At 44.2% G+C, this 21,385-nt stretch overlaps 2 protein-coding genes across 4 annotated transcripts in view; one reads left to right on the top strand and one right to left on the bottom strand.

Moving 5' to 3' along the window:
• coro7 (coronin 7) overlaps window positions 1-21,385 on the top strand; it is a 266,473-nt gene that overhangs the window by 144,361 nt on the left and 100,727 nt on the right. The window lies entirely within an intron of this gene.
• Window positions 7,357-21,385, bottom strand: part of vasnb (vasorin b) — a 50,690-nt gene continuing 36,661 nt past the window's right edge. For all 3 annotated transcript variants that reach the window (XM_029773581.1, XM_029773596.1, XM_029773591.1), the window contains one exon: window positions 7,357-12,084. In XM_029773581.1, the coding sequence (XP_029629441.1) occupies window positions 9,974-12,049 (2,076 nt within the window). In that variant the 5' untranslated portion in view covers window positions 12,050-12,084 and the 3' untranslated portion in view covers window positions 7,357-9,973. The remainder of the gene's footprint in view (window positions 12,085-21,385) is intronic.

The raw sequence follows: 21,385 nt of genomic DNA, 5'->3' as shown, positions 1-21,385 counted from the left end.
ATTACAGCTGTACAGTAGTATACCACCTTCAGCTCTCACATCTCTACTATTATTACAGCTGTACAGTAGTACACCACCTTCAGCTCTCTCATCTCTACTATTATTACAGCTGTACAGTAGTACACCACCTTCAGCTCTCTCATCTCTACTATTATTACAGCTGTACAGTAGTATACCACCTTCAGCTCTCTCATCTCTACTATTATTACAGCTGTACAGTAGTACACCACCTTCAGCTCTCTCATCTCTACTATTATTACAGCTGTACAGTAGTACACCACCTTCAGCTCTCTCATCTCTACTATTATTACAGCTGTACAGTAGTATACCACCTTCAGCTCTCTCATCTCTACTATTATTACAGCTGTACAGTAGTACACCACCTTCAGCTCTCACATCTCTACTATTATTACAGCTGTAGAGTAGTATACCACCTTCAGCTCTCTCATCTCTACTATTATTACAGCTGTACAGTAGTACACCACCTTCGGCTCTCTCATCTCTACTATTATTACAGCTGTACAGTAGTACACCACCTTCGGCTCTCTCATCTCTACTATTATTACAGCTGTACAGTAGTACACCACCTTCGGCTCTCACATCTCTACTATTATTACAGCTATACAGTAGTATACCACCTTCAGCTCTCACATCTCTACTATTATTACAGCTGTACAGTAGTACACCACCTTCAGCTCTCTCATCTCTACTATTATTACAGCTGTACAGTAGTATACCACCTTCAGCTCTCTCATCTCTACTATTATTACAGCTGTACAGTAGTACACCACCTTCAGCTCTCTCATCTCTACTATTATTACAGCTGTACAGTAGTACACCACCTTCAGCTCTCTCATCTCTACTATTATTACAGCTGTACAGTAGTATACCACCTTCAGCTCTCACATCTCTACTATTATTACAGCTGTACAGTAGTACACCACCTTCAGCTCTCTCATCTCTACTATTATTACAGCTGTACAGTAGTACACCACCTTCAGCTCTCTCATCTCTACTATTATTACAGCTGTACAGTAGTATACCACCTTCAGCTCTCTCATCTCTACTATTATTACAGCTGTACAGTAGTACACCACCTTCGGCTCTCTCATCTCTACTATTATTACAGCTGTACAGTAGTACACCACCTTCGGCTCTCTCATCTCTACTATTATTACAGCTGTACAGTAGTACCTTAACTTCGGCTCTCTCATCTCTACTATTATTACAGCTGTACAGTAGTACACCACCTTCGGCTCTCACATCTCTACTATTATTACAGCTGTACAGTAGTATACCACCTTCAGCTCTCACATCTCTACTATTATTACAGCTGTACAGTAGTACACCACCTTCAGCTCTCTCATCTCTACTATTATTACAGCTGTACAGTAGTACACCACCTTCAGCTCTCTCATCTCTACTATTATTACAGCTGTACAGTAGTACACCACCTTCGGCTCTCTCATCTCTACTATTATTACAGCTGTACAGTAGTACCTTACCTTCGGCTCTCTCATCTCTACTATTATTACAGCTGTACAGTAGTACACCACCTTCGGCTCTCTCATCTCTACTATTATTACAGCTGTACAGTAGTACACCACCTTCGGCTCTCTCATCTCTACTATTATTACAGCTGTACAGTAGTACACCACCTTCAGCTCTCTCATCTCTACTATTATTACAGCTGTACGGTAGTACACCACCTTCAGCTCTCTCATCTCTACTATTATTACAGAGAGAGCGAAAGCGAAAATGCCATTTCGGAGCCACACTCCGACCCCGTGTTTTAACACATTGTCCTTGGCAGACTCCCTTCAAGCCCTGGTTTTGGAAAAGAAGCTAAAACAAAAAACGAGAGGGAAGAGAGCGGTAGTGGTGGAGAGAAAGAAAGCTTGAGAAAAAAGTTCCAAAATATTTACTCAGCAATAATTTTGTGTGGCATTTTTCAGGAGGATAATTTAAAAAGGCTTCATTCACTGCTACAATGGCTCCTTTGAGTGGCGCATGCAGCTTGAGCAGCGTCTGGGTTGGCCCCTCGCCAGAGGCCAGGTCTCTGTTAAAGCCAAGGGGAAGAAAACAGGCCTGTTTTACAGAAGGAAAAGAGAAACACACATGCTCTCCCTGTGTTTCTCTCTCTTTCCCGGTCTCTCTCTTTCTCTCTTTCCCGGTGTCTCTCTCTCTGTCTCTTTCCCGGTCTCTCTCTTTCCCGGTGTCTCTCTCTCTGTCTCTTTCCCGGTCTCTCTCTTTCCCGGTGTCTCTCTCTCTGTCTCTTTCCCGGTGTCTCTCTCTCTGTCTCTTTCCCGGTCTCTCTCTTTCCCGGTGTCTCTCTCTCTGTCTCTTTCCCGGTCTCTCTCTTTCCCGGTGTCTCTCTCTCTCTCTCTTTCCCGGTGTCTCTCTCTCTCTCTCTTTCCCGGTCTCTCTCTTTCTCTCTTTCCCGGTGTCTCTCTCTCTGTCTCTTTCCCGGTCTCTCTCTTTCCCGGTGTCTCTCTCTGTCTCTCTCTTTCTCTCTTTCCCGGTCTCTCTCTCTCTCATTCCTGGTCTTTCTTTCTTTCTTTCTTTCTTTCTTAGTTATTCTTTTCTTTCTTATTCCTTTCTTTCTTCTTTTCTTCTTTTCTTTTCTTTCTTCTTGCTTCTTTCTTTCTTTCTTTCTTTCTTTCTTCTTTCTTTCTTTCTTTCTTTTCTTTCTTTCTTTCTTTCTTTCTTTCTTCTTTCTTTCTTTCTTTCTTTCTTTCTTTCTTTCTTTCTTTCTTTCTTCTTTCTTTCTTTCTTTCTTTCTTTTCTTTCTTTCTTTCTTTCTTTCTTTCTTTCTTTCTTTCTTTCTTTCTTTCTTTCTTTCTTTCTTTCTTTCTTTCTCTCTCTTTCTTTCTTTTCTTTCTTTCTTTCCTTCTTTCTTTCTTTCTTCTTTCTTTCTTTCTTTCTTTCTTTCTTTCTTTCTTTCTTTCTTTCCTTTCTTTCTTTCTTTCTTTCTTTCTTTCTTTCTTTTCTTTCTTTCTTTCTTTCTTTCTTTTCTTTCTTTCTTTCTTTCTTTCTTTCTTTCTTTCTTTCTTTCTTTCTTTCTTTTCTTTCTTTCTTTCTTTCTTTCTTTCTTTCTTTCTTTCTTCTTTTCTTTCTTTTTCTTTCTTTCTTTCTTTCTTTCTTTCTTTCTTTCTTTCTTTCTTTCTTTCTTTCTTTCTTTCTTCTTTCTTTCTTTCTTTCTTTCTTTCTTTCTTTCTTTCTTTCTTTCTTTCTTTCTTTCTTTCTTTCTTTCTTTCTTTCTTTCTTTCTTTCTTTCTTTCTTTCTTTCTTTCTTTTTCTTTCTTTCTTTCTTTCTTTCTTTCTTTCTTTCTTTCTTTCTTTCTTCTTTCTTTCTTTCTTTCTTTCTTTCTTTCTTTCTTTCTTTCTTTCTTTCTTTCTTTCTTTCTTTCTTTCTTTCTTTCTTTCTTTCTTTCTTTCTTTCTTTCTTTCTTTCTTTCTTTCTTTCTTTCTTTCTTTCTTTCTTTCTTTCTTTCTTTCTTTCTTTCTTTCTTTCTTTCCTATCCACACACAGCTCAGGTACTGGTTGTCACCGTCACATACATGATTGTTTGAGACTCCAGTTGAACCTGAGTTAACTCTGAGGCAGAATGCTGTATTTTTTCCCAACTATGTACTATGAGTGCTAAAAGTTAGCAAAACATATGAGGTGAGGGAGGGAGCCAGAGAGACAAGAGAAGAAGAAAATGTTTGAAAAACAAAGGCTGAACCTGCAGGGTGTGTGTTACTGGTCACTCGCTGGGTGTACTTGGTTGTTTTCACTCAGAACCAAGTGAAATAATAGGTGCCTTCAGGACTGCAGTGGAGCTGTTTTATGTGTTTGTGTTAGTGCTGGGACTGAGGACAACAGCTAGCAGCTGGATGCCTGTACCTGAGCCAAGCCATGTGTGTGTGGACATACTGTACAGTTAGCCCCTGCCAAGCCTCTACCTGTAAACTTGTGTGTGGTCAGAGGTAAATATATTATTCACGCTAACAAACAATGCTAACCCATTAGCTCAGGGTCAGGGACTCTGTCTGCGGTACAAATCACTATTAATATTTAGTCTCTGTGTGGTTTCAATCATATTTTTTACCTTCGCCTCCAGCTATTGAGGGAAAAATACCAAGACCCCCCCCTAAACAGTCTGGTAAAAAGTTTGTGTTGGATGGTGCTCTGCTGGAGGGAGGAATGTAACACTGTTGGACACATTGGATTATTAATGAAGCACATCTTGGAGGTGGTGGTAGTAAGAGCCAAGGACATGGAAGAGCTAACAGATACGGATACATAAAAACAATGTGTTCTCTCTCAGGCTCACATACATTGGTGTGTGTGTGGGGAGGAGGCAAGGGGGTACGTGTGGGGGGGGGGGGGTTGCGAACTGGCTGCCAGACTTGACATCCTGACAGGTTTAATAACTGGCTATCATGCCTCCCTCTCTTCCGCTGGCCCCTTCTTCCCTCGCTTCCCAGAGTGATGGCTGAATGAAGGAGGTGAAGTTGATGGTAGACTTAATTTATTGCTCCACTGCCAGTCAAATGTTCTACTGAGACAGAGAAAAACAGACAACTTAGAACAGGGTTCTCCAACCCTGTTCCTGGAGAACTACCATCCTGCAGGTTTTAACTCCAACAGGGTTGGATGGAGTTAAAACATACTGGACTGTAGCTCTCCAGGAACAGGGTTGGAGTTAAAACCTACTGGACGGTAGCTCTCCAGGAACAGGGTTGGAGTTAAAACCTACTGGACTGTAGCTCTCCAGGAACAGGGTTGGAGTTAAAACCTACTGGACTGTAACTCTCCAGGAACAGGGTTGGAGTTAAAACCTACTGGACTGTAACTCTCCAGGAACAGGGTTGGAGTGAAAACCTACTGGACTGTAACTCTCCAGGAACAGGGTTGGAGTTAAAACCTACTGGACTGTAGCTCTCCAGGAACAGGGTTGGAGTTAAAACCTACTGGACTGTAACTCTCCAGGAACAGGGTTGGAGTTAAAACCTACTGGACTGTAGCTCTCCAGGAACAGGGTTGGAGTTAAAACCTACTGGACTGTAACTCTCCAGGAACAGGGTTGGAGTTAAAACCTACTGGACTGTAACTCTCCAGGAACAGGGTTGGAGTTTAAAACCTACTGGACTGTAACTCTCCAGGAAACAGGGTTGGAGTTAAAACCTACTGGACTGTAGCTCTCCAGGAACAGGGTTGGAGTTAAAACCTACTGGACTGTAACTCTCCAGGAACAGGGTTGGAGTTAAAACCTACAGGACAGTAGCTGTCCAGGAACAGGGTTGGAGTTAAAACCTACTGGACTGTAACTCTCCAGGAACAGGGTTGGAGTTAAAACCTACTGGACTGTAGCTCTCCAGGAACAGGGTTGGAGTTAAAACCTACTGGACTGTAACTCTCCAGGAACAGGGTTGGAGTTAAAACCTACTGGACTGTAGCTCTCCAGGAACAGGGTTGGAGTTAAAACCTACTGGACTGTAGCTCTCCAGGAACAGGGTTGGAGTTAAAACCTACTGGACTGTAACTCTCCAGGAACAGGGTTGGAGTTAAAACCTACTGGACTGTAACTCTCCAGGAACAGGGTTGGAGTTAAAACCTACAGGAGGTTAGCTCTCCAGGAACAGGGTTGGAGTTAAAACCTACAGGAGGGTAGCTCTCCAGGAACAGGGTTGGAGTTAAAACCTACAGGAGGTTAGCTCTCTAGGAACAGGGTTGGAGTTAAAACCTACTGGACTGTAACTCTCCAGGAACAGGGTTGGAGTTAAAATCTACTGGACTGTAGCTCTCCAGGAACAGGGCTGGAGTTAAAACATACTGGACTGTAGCTCTCCAGGAACAGGGTTGGAGTTAAAACCTACTGGACTGTAACTCTCCAGGAACAGGGTTGGAGTTAAAACCTACTGGACTGTAACTCTCCAGGAACAGGGTTGGGAGTTAAAACCTACTGGACTGTAGCTCTCCAGGAACAGGGTTGGAGTTAAAACCTACTGGACTGTAGCTCTCCAGGAACAGGGTTGGAGTTACAACCTACTGGACTGTAGCTCTCCAGGAACAGGGTTGGAGTTAAAACCTACTGGACTGTAGCTCTCCAGGAACAGGGTTGGAGTTAAAACCTACTGGACTGTAGCTCTCCAGGAACAGGGTTGGAGTTAAAACCTACTGGACTGTAACTCTCCAGGAACAGGGTTGGAGTTAAAACCTACTGGACTGTAACTCTCCAGGAACAGGGTTGGAGTTAAAACCTACTGGACTGTAACCCTCCAGGAACAGGGTTGGAGTTAAAACCTACTGGACTGTAACTCTCCAGGAACAGGGTTGGAGTTAAAACCTACTGGACTGTAGCTCTCCAGGAACAGGGTTGGAGTTAAAACCTACTGGACTGTAACTCTCCAGGAACAGGGTTGGAGTTAAAACCTACTGGACTGTAGCTCTCCAGGAACAGGGTTGGAGTTAAAACCTACAGGACTGTAACTCTCCAGGAACAGGGTTGGAGTTAAAACCTACTGGACTGTAACTCTCCAGGAACAGGGTTGGAGTTAAAACCTACTGGACTGTAGCTCTCCAGGAACAGGGTTGGAGTTAAAACCTACTGGACTGTAACTCTCCAGGAACAGGGTTGGAGTTTAAAACCTACTGGACTGTAACTCTCCAGGAACAGGGTTGGAGTTAAACCTACTGGACTGTAACTCTCCAGGAACAGGGTTGGAGTTAAAACCTACTGGACTGTAACTCTCCAGGAACAGGGTTGGAGTTAAAACCTACTGGACTGTAACTCTCCAGGAACAGGGTTGGAGTTAAAACCTACTGGACTGTAGCTCTCCAGGAACAGGGTTGGAGTTAAAACCTACTGGACTGTAGCTCTCCAGGAACAGGGTTGGAGTTAAAACCTACTGGACTGTAGCTCTCCAGGAACAGGGTTGGAGTTAAAACCTACTGGACTGTAGCTCTCCAGGAACAGGGTTGGAGTTAAAACCTACTGGACTGTAGCTCTCCAGGAACAGGGTTGGAGTTAAAACCTACTGGACTGTAACTCTCCAGGAACAGGGTTGGAGTTAAAACCTACTGGACTGTAACTCTCCAGGAACAGGGTTGGAGTTAAAAGCTACTGGACTGTAGCTCTCCAGGAACAGGGTTGGAGTTAAAACCTACTGGACTGTAACTCTCCAGGAACAGGGTTGGAGTTAAAACCTACTGGACTGTAGCTCTCCAGGAACAGGGTTGGAGTTAAAACCTACTGGACTGTAACTCTCCAGGAACAGGGTTGGAGTTAAAACCTACTGGACTGTAGCTCTCCAGGAACAGGGTTGGAGAGCCCTGATTTAGAAGAAGAAAACAGACGTAACCTCATGTTTGTTTTCAGTTTTTATTTAAACTTTTTTAATAATGTCAACATTGTGTTTTTTGCTCGTAAAAATATGTTCACTTACTTCTAAAGGACATGGAAAGAGACGAACAATAACAACGAAAAGGTTCCCATAATAAACTGGGAAAATAGGAATAATATCAAAAATATTTCTGGATATTTTCAATGTTTTTGTATTGTAAAACCAAGTATTCCAGTTAAGTTATTTTGGTAGTTTTACACACTTTAAACAGATGTAATTTTAAGTGTTAAATATTGAGGCCTAAGTATTTGTTTAGATGGTATAAGATTTAGTGGTAGACAGCATCCACCAACCCTTCCCTCCTTACAATCTTAATCTCCTGTGTTGTCTTCACTAAAATAATAGTCATCATGTACACTGCCTGGTCACTAAGCATTTTAGAAGAGGGGCTCCTTGTCTTGACATGCCCATTTCAGGAGGTTTTAATACTTTTAAAGACATGCTTCGGAACTTTAGCGACTGCTAAGTATTTGTTAAACCTCCCACTTTGGGCTCGATGTGTCAATATGTAGTTCAAAAATGCATACTCTATTCACAGAATGACTGTTTTACCTCAGTTAGCCATGTAATGACTAGTTTAAAATGAACTTTTTCTCTAAGCTGTGCTGCGCCATTTTCTCTACATTTTCCCCCAAGCAATTCCAGTTCTAGCCAATGAGCTTTAGCCCCTTGCCATTTGAGCGACAGCTAGCTAGATGCACACACAGCAGAACGAGAAAGAGACATTACATGGGGCACATATCTGCACATATGCGATGTAGTACGCTGGGACCACTTTTGTCTCATGAATGCTGCTTTCAGAACTACTGGCTAAAAACTATACAAAAGTACTTAGAATGTCTTTAAATGTAGTGGATGGAGTAGGTGGGCGTGTGTGTGTGTGTGTGTGTGTGTGTGTGTGTGTGTGTGTGTGTGTGTGCGTGTGTGTGTTTAGTGGGGGATACAGTACTACTGAAGCATGACAGTGACTTGATGTCTGCCTCTCTGTGCACAAGACGGGACATGCTGCCACATTATCACTGAGCTGTTTACCGCCAGAGATCTTCATACTGTAGTCGGCACTGAGATCCTCATCGGGGGCAGGCAGGTTAGCGCCAGACACATAAAAGTTACTTAGACTGTTTTCACATTCTGAGATTTGAATCTCAACACTGGTGTTTCAGCATATTCTAGTTTGGTGTACAACTTTTTTCCAAATACAAATCCTCAATGTCCCTCGTCCCAGACAGAGCCCATATAAAACCTTCAACTATATGCTACGCTTGGACTTTTCATAGTCTGCTTGGCTGCAAGTGAGCAAGACGGGGGACCCTCGTTTTCCAAAGACCAGTTAATGGTGCACAACAAAGCACCAAAGAGGCTAATTCTGCCTGAGGGAAATCCACAAGCATCTATCTCTGAGGCTAGGCTAAACTAGGCTAACAAGTGCGTTCTTGTGAATTGCGGTTTACTGAAATAACTGTGTTCCCTCTTGGGTACATAAACAATGAATAAAGCCTTTAGAAATGAACAGTTTATTTTTCCCCCTTCTCCTCTCTGTGGTAATCATGTGTGTGTGGTTGATCTGAGGCAGGCTCGGGGGATGTTTGAAGTTCGCTGCAGCACAGAAACGAATGTTAAGGTTTCAGCCAACTGAAACTGTTTATCAGTGCTTTTTGTGTGGGGAGCGGGGGGTGTTGAGGGCCAGAGAAGGGATTTAGTAAGTCTGCCCAGACCTACAGCTGCTTAGACTGTCTGACATTCGTAAGGTAAAGCCTTTGATTGACTTCGCTGGTACAAACGAGTTTTAATCTTCAAAGATTTTAATCTGGGGTTTAATCTGTCTGCTATATCAGAAGCAGTTAGGAGGGGATGGAAGGGTGGTAACAGTCACGTACTTACAGAAAAACAACAACAGCAAGAGTATAAAAACATTTACAAACACAACAGAAAAATGACAATTTCACTAAGCAATAGAGCCGAAACAAAGCATGGTAAATGTCAGCCACCTTGCTTTTAAATTACTGAAAACAGTTCTCTTCATTTGGTGACTCGGATGTCATTCACAGCATGCACCACTGGGGTAGTGCTGAGGTGCTACGGAGCAAAATAATTGCTTCTACTCTTTTTACATAGTTCAGTTATCACAAGGGGTGCACAGCAATACACCCCCATTTCAGTGCAGAGCCCATTTTAGAGTAGACACAGCAGGGATTAGGTCACTATGACCCTGTTGTCTCTCTGCCTGGCCCAGCCTCGCTTGACCTTTGACCTGCTGTGGAGACTGGGCGCACTCAGTAGCAAGCCGCGGGGCGCCAGTCCAGCAATGTGATTGTAGAAACAAAGCAGGAGGTGTGGAAATAAGAATAAAGGCACTTTAAAAGGCTCCCTTATTTTCAAATAATCCTTTCAAACATATTTTAATGTCTGCACAGTTAAGTATTTGTTCCGTTTCTCAATTGCTGACACATGGCTGGCCGGTCCTCTCTCTTTCTCCTCCACTGTCACCAACAACTCTAGCTGGTGTCTAGTTCGTGAGGGAAGGAGTAGCTAGAGGTACTTAGTCTTACCCTCTGGGTCTGAGTAGCAACAGAGATGGGTGTCAGAAATAAGAGGGCTTATGAGAGAGAGCCATGTTGTTGTACGGCGTGCAATGATCCTGTATTAGCAGCACCTCGTACTCCAGGCCGCCATTTTGAACCACAGCCGGCTCCGGCTGCTTTTGGGGCATCGCCCCTCCAATGTTGGAACCAGCCTTGACTCCCTCAAGCTCCAGCTGGGCTGGCTCACACTCCAGATCCAGGTGGCCCTTGGCCCGTTTCCTCCTTATGTAGCACACCACCCCCACGGCGGCTGCAACCAGGACTAGGAGCAGCAGGATGGCCAGAGCCGGCACCAGCATGGTGGTCAGCCTCTTGTCCTCCACCTGCCTCCCTGTGGCAGTGTGCTGCTGGGCTGCTGTGTGGGCCTCCGTGCAGACGCTGTCCCCACCGCTGAGGTCGCCCAGCGGGCTGGCGCACACCGTGTAGGTGGAGTTGGGCCGCAGCCCCCTCAGGGTGTACTCCGGGTAGGAAGCGGGCACGCTGAGCTGCATTGGACGCCGGTCGGGCCCCGACAGGTTGCGGTATGTCAGACGGATGCCACGGATGTAGGGCCGGACCTTGATGTAGCGGTGCAGGTCCAGCAGGATGGAGGAGCTGGTCACCAGGCGCGAGCTGATGTCGGGGGTGTCGGCGGTGACAGTTGCCGTGGAAATGTCATTGTTGTTGTCATTGTGGTCCTGATCGGGAGGGGGGTGGGAGTGGTGGCGGTTCTCGCAATAGGTGCCGTAGAAGCCACGAGGGCAGGTGCACTCCAGATGGCCTTGCCCGTCCAGCCGACAGGTGCCCCCATTCAAGCAGGTCTGGGAGGGGCAGAAGAAGTCCACCTCTGGGTCTTGGCTGCTGCTGGGAGAGGCAGGGACGGGGAGCAGGAGCTGGCTGTCTGTCCCAGTTGAGATGTCCTCCTTGCTGGGCCCGGGTGGAGGGATGGCTGGGGAGGTGCTAGGCAGGGTGGTGACCGGAAGGGGCATGGTGGTGCTGGTTCTGACTGTGCTAGCGGTGACAGTAGTGGTGGTGGGGCAGCCAAACTCCCTGTGCTCCAACCTCTCCAGCACCTTCCCAGCGTTGAGGGGAGGGAAGTGGCAGCGGGTCTCCTCCGTCCTGCCCAGAGTCACCCCCTGGTTCCTGAGCCACCCAGGGAACCAGGCCAGGGTGCACAGGCAGTTGAAAGGGTTCTCAGCCACCGTCAGCTTAGTCAGGTGAGGGAAAAGCTGTGCGAACCCGTCGGGCAAGCCCTGCAGACTCAGGTTGCTGATGTCCAGCTCCTGAAGTTCGCTCAGGTTTTTCAGGTCCTCCAGCTTTAGTGGGCCCATGGGGTTCCCGGCCAGGCTCAGGTAGATCAGGCCCCGGGCCTCCCTCAGCGCCAGGGGGAAGGAGTCCAGCTCGTTGCCAGAGATGTCCAGTTCGTGGAGGTTCCCCAGGCTGGCCATCAGGTCCTCATTCAGGCTTTCGAGGCCCAGGCCGGCCAGCTTCAGAGACTCCAGATTGGGCATCTGGAGGTCGGCTGACCCCAGGGATGGGAGGGTGTTGAAGCGGAGGTCCAGCAGCAGCAGTCTGGGCATGGCTAGGGCGGGGAGCGAGGTGAGCTGGTTTCCCTGCAGCTTGAGCTCCAGCAGCTGCTCCAGGCCGTGGAAGGCGGCAGGGTGTATTGTCCGGATGTGGTTGCTGTAGAGGTACAGCCTCTCCAGTAGGGCCATGCCCGCAAAGCTCTCCTCTGACAGATGGGTGATCTGGTTTGCTGAGAGGTCCAAGTTCCTCAGGGAAGTCAGAGGCTCAAACACCCGGTCGGGCAGTACCGTGACTTTGTTCTGACTCAGATCCAGCATCTCCAGGCTCTCCATCCCCACAAAGTCTTCCTCTGCCAGGGTCTCGATGCCGTTGGCGAAGAGGTAGAGGTTCTTGGTGGGTTCCGGGATGCCGTGGGGTATGGTGGCAGAGCGGCGCTGGAAACAGAAGATGGATTCTGGGGTGGAGCAGGTGCAGTCCTGGGGACAGTCGCTGGCCAGAGTCCTGCCGGGGAGCCGAAGCAAGAGGAGAAGGAGGAAGGGCGTCAGCGGAGGGAGGAAGAAGGCCTTCATGGTGCCACTGGAGTCACTCTCTCTCCTCTCTCAGCCTGAAATGACAGATCAAGGACAAGGTCAGCTATAGAAAGAGATGCTTTAAACACAGTGCCACTGAGTAATAGAATACACAGACAGAGACAAGTCTTATCTTTGTCATGTCTTGCTGGAAACTGTGAAGGACATGGGAAAGGAAGGCAACCTAGAGGTGTCGGACATAGAGACAGCCAAGAGGTGTAGGACATAGAGACAACCTAGAAGTGTAGGACATAGAGACAACCTAGAAGTGTAGGACATAGAGACAACCTAGAAGTGTAGGACATAGAGACAACCTAGAAGTGTAGGACATAGAGACAACCGAGAAGTATAGGAAATAAAGACAACCTAGAAGTATAGGACATAAAGACAACCTAAAAGTATAGGATATAAAGACAACCTAGAACTATAGGACATAGAGACAACCTAGAAGTGTAGGACATAGAGACAACCTAGAAGTGTAGGACATAGAGACAACCTAGAGGTGTAGAACATAGAGACAACCTAGAAGTATAGGACATAGAGGTATAGAAGTGCTAAATTGAGATATACAGCAATTCTGTACTATAACTACCCTTCAGATCTGTATAATGTGTCACAAATCTGTATAGATCTTTATGATGTATTAGTTTCTCTTTTTTCATGTGGTTAGCACAATATGTGGGGTTATTATCGTCGTCTAGACTGAGCACGCATGAAGGATCAAAGACGTGGTCTCTTGACACAGGGCTCTTCAAACAATGGGCCGTAGTACAGCAGTGACCTCAGGGCTTTGAGTCATTTTCCACTGGACTCAGGGGAAAGAAATGTCCCTTTGCTACTCTCTATCTATCTAATGTAGCCACAGTCTGACCAAGGTGACTTGAACTTGATAGTATTGTATCAGAAACTGAAGAATGGATGTGGATCATGGATGTTGCTTTCCTTTCTGAGGTGTTCTCCTAGAACAGATTGTTAGTTACTGTGGTAGCAGGTTTGGTAGCTGCTTCATTAACATAAACCTTGCTATAGGTCCTGGTAGTACTTGGTGCTGTGGACTGGTAAACACGTCTGTCTGTCTGTCTGTCTGTCTGTCTGTCTGTCTGTCTGTCTGTCTGTCTGTCTGTCTGTCTGTCTGTCTGTCTGTCTGTCTGTCTGTCTGTCTGTCTGTCTGTCTGTCTGTCTGTCTGTCTGTCTGTCTGTCTGTCTGTCTGTCTGTCTGTCTGTCTGTCTGTCTGTCTGTCTGTCTGTCTGTCTGTCTCTCTCTCTGTCTCTCTCTCTCTCTGTCTCTCTCTGTCTCTCTCTCTCTCTGTCTCTGTCTCTCTCTGTCTCTGTCTCTGTCTCTGTCTCTCTCTGTCTTTCACTCACTCACTCACTCACTCAGGGTCTGGACAGCCCACCCACTACCATTTACAGTTCTTCACACACTGTGGTTGAACAGGAAGCACATTTAACCATTTTCTCCATGTTTACGTCAAACTCTTTAGCCTGTGAAACCACGTTACAGACACACGCACGAACACACACACAAATTGTTCAGATTACAATGTCTGAGGAAGGCCATGAAGCCTGTCAAGAACTCCAGTCACCCAAGCCACGGACTGTTACCATCTGGCATATGGTATCGGAGCATCGGGTCTCGGCCCAACAGGCTCCGAGACCGCTTCTACCACCAGGCCATCAGACTGTTGAACAACTGACCCTAGCTGTTTACCTGCACCTTAGAGACTGTTTACACTGACTCTCCACACATCCAACCCTTGCACACAACTACACACCAACACACACAACCACACACATGCACACACACAGTCAACACTGCTGTTGGATTTGATACTTCTATTCAACTGCGTAAAGACACTACCCACTTTACATTTGGAACACAGTTCTACTTGATCATTACACATTCATCATCTATACTGTATATCTTATTAGATCCGTTTTATTACTATGGATACTACCTTCCTCTATGACTTATTATTTTAGATTCAACTTTTTTATTATTATTGATATGGATATTGTACTGCATTGTTGAGGGAGCTAGCGTGTTAGCATTTCACTGCACCTTTTATACCTGCTGTTAACTGTTTTATACCGGCTGTTAACTGTTTTATACCTGCTGTTTTATACCTGCTGTTAGCTGTTTTATACCTGCTGTTAACGGATTTATATCTGCTGTTAACGGATTTATACCTGCTGTTAACGGTTTTATACCTGCTGTTTTATACCTGCTGTTAGCTGTTTTATACCTGCTGTTTTATACCTGCTGTTAACGGTTTTATACCTGCTGTTTTATACCTGCTATTAGCTGTTTTATACCTGCTGTTTTATACCTGCTGTTAACGGTTTTATACCTGCTGTTAACGGTTTTATACCTGCTGTTTTATACCTGCTGTTTTATACCTGCTGTTAGCTGTTTTATACCTGCTGTAGGCTGTTTTATACCTGCTGTTTTATACCTGCTGTTAACTGTTTTATATCTGCTGTTTGCTGTTTTATACCTGCTGTTTTATACCTGCTGTAAGCTTCAAATCAAATCAAATGTTTTTGTCACATACACATGGTTAGCAGGTGTTAATGCAAGTGTAGCGAAATGCTTGTGCTTCTCGTTCCGACCATGCAGTAATATCTAACAAGTAATCTAACTTAACAATTTCACAACAACTACCTTATACACACAAGTGTAAAGGAATTAATACGAATATGTACATAAAAATATATAAATGAGTGATGGCCGAACGGCATAGGCAAGATGCAGTAGATGGTATAGGGTACAGTATATACATATGAGGTGAGTAATGTAGGGTATGAAAACATAATGCGGCATTGTTTAAAGTGGCTAGTGATACATTACATCAAGATGGCAAGATGCAGTAGCTGTTAGCTGTTTTATACCTGCTGTTAGCGGTTTTATACCTGCTGTTAGCGGTTTTATACCTGCTGTTTGCTGTTTTATACCTGCTGTTTGCTGTTTTATACCTGCCGTTTGCTGTTTTATACCTACTGTTTTATACCTGCTGTTTTATACCTGCCGTTATCTGTTTTATACCTGCTGTTAGCGGTTTTATACCTGCTGTTTTATACCTGCTGTTTTATACCTGCTGTTAGCTGTTTTATACCTGCTGTTAGCGGTTTTATACCTGCTGTTAACGGTTTTATACCTGCTGTTTGCTGTTTTATACCTGCTGTTAGCGGTTTTATACCTGCTGTTAGCGGTTTTATACCTGCTGTTAGCGGTTTTATACCTGCTGTTTTATACCTGCTGTTAGCGGTTTTATACCTGCTGTTAGCGGTTTTATACCTGCTGTTAACGGTTTTATACCTGCTGTTAACTGTTTTATACCTGCTGTTTGCTGTTTTATACCTGCTGTTTGCTGTTTTATACCTACTGTTTTATACCTGCTGTTTTATACCTGCTGTTATCTGTTTTATACCTGCTGTTATCTGTTTTATACCTGCTGTTAGCGGTTTTATACCTGCTGTTTTATACCTGCTGTTTTATACCTGCTGTTAGCTGTTTTATACCTGCTGTTAGCTGTTTTATACCTGCTGTTAGCGGTTTTATACCTGCTGTTTTATACCTGCTGTTAGCTGTTTTATACCTGCTGTTAGCTGTTTTATACCTGCTGTTAACTGTTTTATACCTGCTGTTTTATACCTGCTGTTAGCTGTTTTATACCTGCTGTTAACGGATTTATATCTGCTGTTAACGGATTTATACCTGCTGTTAACGGTTTTATACCTGCTGTTTTATACCTGCTGTTAGCTGTTTTATACCTGCTGTTTTATACCTGCTGTTAACGGTTTTATACCTGCTGTTTTATACCTGCTATTAGCTGTTTTATACCTGCTGTTAACGGTTTTATACTTGCTGTTTTATACCTGCTGTTTTATACCTGCTGTTAGCTGTTTTATACCTGCTGTAGGCTGTTTTATACCTGCTGTTTTATACCTGCTGTAAGCTTCAAATCAAATCAAATGTTTTTGTCACATACACATGGTTAGCAGGTGTTAATGCAAGTGTAGCGAAATGCTTGTGCTTCTCGTTCCGACCATGCAGTAATATCTAACAAGTAATCTAACTTAACAATTTCACAACAACTACCTTATACACACAAGTGTAAAGGAATTAATACGAATATGTACATAAAAATATATAAATGAGTGATGGCCGAACGGCATAGGCAAGATGCAGTAGATGGTATAGGGTACAGTATATACATATGAGGTGAGTAATGTAGGGTATGAAAACATAATGCGGCATTGTTTAAAGTGGCTAGTGATACATTACATCAAGATGGCAAGATGCAGTAGCTGTTAGCTGTTTTATACCTGCTGTTAGCGGTTTTATACCTGCTGTTTGCTGTTTTATACCTGCTGTTTGCTGTTTTATACCTACTGTTTTATACCTGCTGTTTTATACCTGCCATTATCTGTTTTATACCTGCTGTTAGCGGTTTTATACCTGCTGTTTTATACCTGCTGTTAGCTGTTTTATACCTGCTGTTTTATACCTGCTGTTAGCTGTTTTATACCTGCTGTTAGCGGTTTTATACCTGCTGTTAACGGTTTTATACCTGCTGTTAGCGGTTTTATACCTGCTGTTAGCGGTTTTATACCTGCTGTTTTATACCTGCTGTTAGCTGTTTTATACCTGCTGTTAGCGGTTTTATACCTGCTGTTAACGGTTTTATACCTGCTGTTAACGGTTTTATACCTGCTGTTAACTGTTTTATACCTGCTGTTTGCTGTTTTATACCTGCTGTTTGCTGTTTTATACCTACTGTTTTATACCTGCTGTTTTATACCTGCTGTTATCTGTTTTATACCTGCTGTTATCTGTTTTATACCTGCTGTTAGCGGTTTTATACTTGCTGTTTTATACCTGCTGTTAGCTGTTTTATACCTGCTGTTTTATACCTGCTGTTAGCGGTTTTATACCTGCTGTTAACGGTTTTATACCTGCTGTTAAAGGTTTATACCTGCTGTTAACGGTTTTATACCTGCTGTTAACGGTTTTATACCTGCTGTTAACGGTTTTATACCTGCTGTTAACGGTTTTATACCTGCTGTTAACGGTTTTATACCTGCTGTTAACGGTTTTATACCTGCTGTTTGCTGTTTTATACCTGCTGTTAACTGTTTTATACCTGCTGTTAACGGTTTTATACCTGCTGTTAAAGGTTTTATACCTGCTGTTAGTACAAACAGCTCCTTGTTTCCCTTTCATTTCTCCACTTTTACAACTGTACCAAGTCTCTGTTTGTGACTGTAATTATGTGATATACGATATAGTGCATGTGTGCACATGCATCTGTGTGTGATTTAGCTTGCGGTGCTCTAAACTTGTCCTTATCGATATCCTGGAGCTGCTTTCCTGACAAACGCTCAGTATAAATAACCTAAAATTACAATATTGTCATTACTCAAAACTTTGGCCAACGCTCCTTACTAAACACGTCTGAGAAATACAGTAGAAACTCAGAGATGCTGAGAGAGGTGCTTTTGTATCCAAAGGGAGGATAGTGTCAGATGGGCATGTGAAGTAATTTACACCCCGGATTCACTTGAGACCCAGCATATTCAGGCCCGAGACAGAACACCTGTAAGATCACATAACTTAGACTTGAGTTGAAAGAGAGCGAGGGAAGGGAGGAAAGAAAGAGGGGGGAATGGATGGCATATAAAGGGAAGACCAGTCACTCAAGTGAGTCATTGAAGACGTTTATCATCCTTCGTTCTGAGGATTAATCGCACGGGTTAGTGGCCTTGAGCGAGGAGAGAGTAAAATAAAGATTTTCAATTTTTCTTCCTTCTGTCCTCCCCTTCTCTTTCTCTCTCTCCCTACTTTTCTCTTTCTCTCCCTCCCAACCTTACTCTCTCTCGCTTTCTGGGCTTATAAGGACAGTGTGGGGGATTTAATATCCGCAGTTCATGTTGGGGTGAAATAAGCTTAGTTTTATTGTACACTGCAACGGTGGCCATTATTTTCTCTCCCTTTAAACATGAGCCACGCAGACACAATCATCTGATTTATATTCAACTATTCCTTTTCCACCTGCAGTGTTTTCACTTTCTCTTTAACTCTGCTTTTATTTGGAAAGCAGGTTTCAACATTTAGATTGTTTTTAATGATTTAAGTTGACTGCTCGCTGTGTGAGTGGAAGTTGTAGACACCTTCAGGTTGAATTTGTTCACTTAAGGGAGTTTCTTAAGCGCCGTTTTAATGGTACTGGTTACTGTTTGGGGTACTACCTGGATTCTTCTTGTATAGTAGGGTTTGTCATGACAAATGTACACATAATACTCCCAGAGAACACTCTGTTCTGAGTTGCTTGAGGGGTTGAAAGGTTACAACACTAAAAATGTCCTAGACAATGACTGAAACTTTCCCATATTCATTTTCCTTTCTATCTCTCTCTTCCTTTCTGCCTCGCTGTCTGTCTTTACTCACTTGTAGCACTGACCCACCCGTTCAGCCAATGCACAACTTTGCTGCAACCTTGTAGCAACATTGTGAGGCAGAGATCACACTCTTCCATCTGAAAACACAACCCTGAGCTACAGAGATAGTGCCACCATGGTTACGGTAACTTCCGCCCTTACCCTTCCACTTTTTCCAAACATTGCCAGTCATTCTCAAGGTCCTCTCTCTCTCTGCTAACTCTTTTACCTGCAGAGAGACACATTATCACGTCCTGCATTAGGTCATACTGTAGCCGCCTGCCCACACAAGTCATTATCTTATACCTGATCACGCTGTTCTAGTTAATTACTGATTGAATTTATTCAACTTAGTCTAGTTGCTTCTGCGTCACATTGAAGAATAATCTGGTTCTTTGGTTGTGTGCCATTGCCACGTTGTTGCCAGAGTCTGGAAATCTTTTATCCAAGTTTATCTGTCCGAAAAGTTGGCTCTGCTTCCTTGTCTCTCTAACCATGAATGAACCATCATCATCTTCACCTTTATCCCTCACTCTCTCTGTTCTCTCTCGTTCTAGCTCCTACTCTCAGCAGGCAACACAAGCTGTATGCGCTGTGTGTAATAACACTGTTATAACCACTGAGCCCCACTGATGATGGACATGACATATGATGAACTTTGCAGAAGGAAACAGAGCAGGTTTTTTGCATTCTTGCGGCTGGCGTTTCATTAATTCACTGGCAGCCATGCGATCTTTTCCTCCAAAAGCCGGTTTTAGTTGCGGCCGTATAAAACTACCAAAAATGCACAGGGCTTGTGCCAAGTAGATATTACGGTTGAAACGGAGCCACCGAGTACACTTGCACTGCATATCTGCAATCTGTTTTTCCCCTCTGGAGTTTCCCTGTTCTCGTTTACAGTTCTTTATTTCGCTTGTACATTTTCTTTACTGAAAAACACGGCCTCGAATGTCAAGAGTTGGAGAGGAGATGTAAGGGCTGGGAGGCAGGGGAAAGAGGAAGGAGGGAGGGACACACAAAGGCCATCAAAGTTAATTTCTAGCCCAGTATCATCCCTTCACATCACGCCACCACTGTGGTATGTATTTTCCTCCTCTTTCAGCATACCTCTCTTTTCTCATTCCACTCTTCCTGGAAATCATAACCCTTGATATGAAAATGTTTTTTTCCCCTGTAGTTCCTTGAAACCGGATGACGTTAAAGAAGAGAGGTGTAGTGGTAATATCTTGGATGCTTTCCCTGAGCTACACATTCCTATTGTTCCAAGTCATTACATGTTAAAGCCAAGGCTGGGCAGAGATGTATTGTTCTACAGCCAAATACCAATAAAGTAGCTTTAGTATTGTGCCATTGGGTCAGGTTAACAAAGTAGCCAGCAGCTAACTCACTAACAGCTATCACCTGCTAACTCTGTGAGAAATACCTCTTAACTTCTGCCAACAGTGCAAAAAGTACTAACTTAGCTTTTCTTTTTGCCAACAATGCAAAAAGTACTGTGTTGGACCCAGTCAGCATTAGGTATAGGCCTAGTAATTGTTTCTGGAAAATCTTGTTCAGACAGTGAAGATAGCATCTGATGGAGGTACAGTCTGCCATTTGACCACAGTGTAATGGGTAGTAGGGGTGAGGGGTCGCAGTTATCCCATGGGTTTAAACACAACACCTGGGGGAATGCATTATAATGGACTGATAATGGAATTCAGTGGATTGTAATGGATTTCTGCTCATGTAATTAACTGGTGGTCCATCTGAACTGCACTTCAACATTACATGTGTATAGAACTTTCCTCACAGGAAAATAAAGTTATTCTAAATGAAATAGAGTTTTCTACTAGCAGGTTCTTAACTGTGACTTCATTTGGCTTATGTGTGCCTTTGCTGAAGTTTCTAAAACGTGGCTTGAGTTTTTCCTTCGGTTCAGCCATAAAGTCAACAGAGAGACATGAACCCGGGCTCTTCTCATGATATACAGCCTATAATAAAAAGCAGGACGGCTGGTACTATTACAGGGTTGGGAAATGAAGAAGAGGTAGATGGAAAGACAGGGAAGAGTGTGGCTGGATGGATCTGCTGTGCTGGATGGATCTTCTGTGCTGTGTGGCTGGATGGATCTGCTGTGCTGGATGGATCTTCTGTGCTATGTGGCTGGATGGATATGCTGTGCTGGATGGATATGCTGTGCTATGTGGCTGGATGGATATGCTGTGCTGGATGGATCTGCTGTGCTGTGTGGCTTTATGGATCTGCTGTGTGGCTTTATGGATCTGCTGTGCTGTGTGGCTTTATGGATCTGCTGTGCTGTGTGGCTTTATGGATCTGCTGTGCTGTGTGGCTGGATGGATCTGCTGTGCTGTGTGGCTGGATGGATCTGCTGTGCTGTGTGGCTGGATGGATCTGCTGTGCTGTGTGGCTGGATGGATCTGCTGTGCTGTGTGGCTGGATGGATCTGCTGTGCTGTGTGGCTTTATGGATCTGCTCTGTGGCTTTATGGATCTGCTGTGCTGTGTGGCTGGATGGATCTGCTGTGCTGTGTGTAGAGAAAAGAGAAAAAGGGATTGGGAAAGAATAACAGGGGATGAAGGCTGGGGAAAGGGAAACTAAGCAACAGTTGGAGGATGGTAAAATAGACATTTTGCAAGCTTGCCTGGCGCAATGGAACCAATGGAATAGTCCCTAAAGTGCAATCCCTGATTATCTGGCACTCCAGGCAGACTCAAATCGAGCACCCAAAGTATTTAAAAGAAAAAAAAGACTATTTGAACCGAGGTCTGTCACAACGTAGACACATACAGCAGTATGCATTTGTGTGGTATGCGCCTGAAGCGGTATAGAACAAACATCAGCCAATCACACCTTTCCCTGAACAGAGGGAGCCAATCAGGCGCTGGAGGATAC

The sequence above is a fragment of the Salmo trutta genome, chromosome 1 (assembly GCF_901001165.1).
Source record: "Salmo trutta chromosome 1, fSalTru1.1, whole genome shotgun sequence".
Lineage (NCBI taxonomy): Eukaryota > Metazoa > Chordata > Actinopteri > Salmoniformes > Salmonidae > Salmo > Salmo trutta.
The sequence above is the reverse complement of the archived record's forward strand: the minus strand, read 5'-3'. Positions and strand labels throughout refer to the sequence as shown.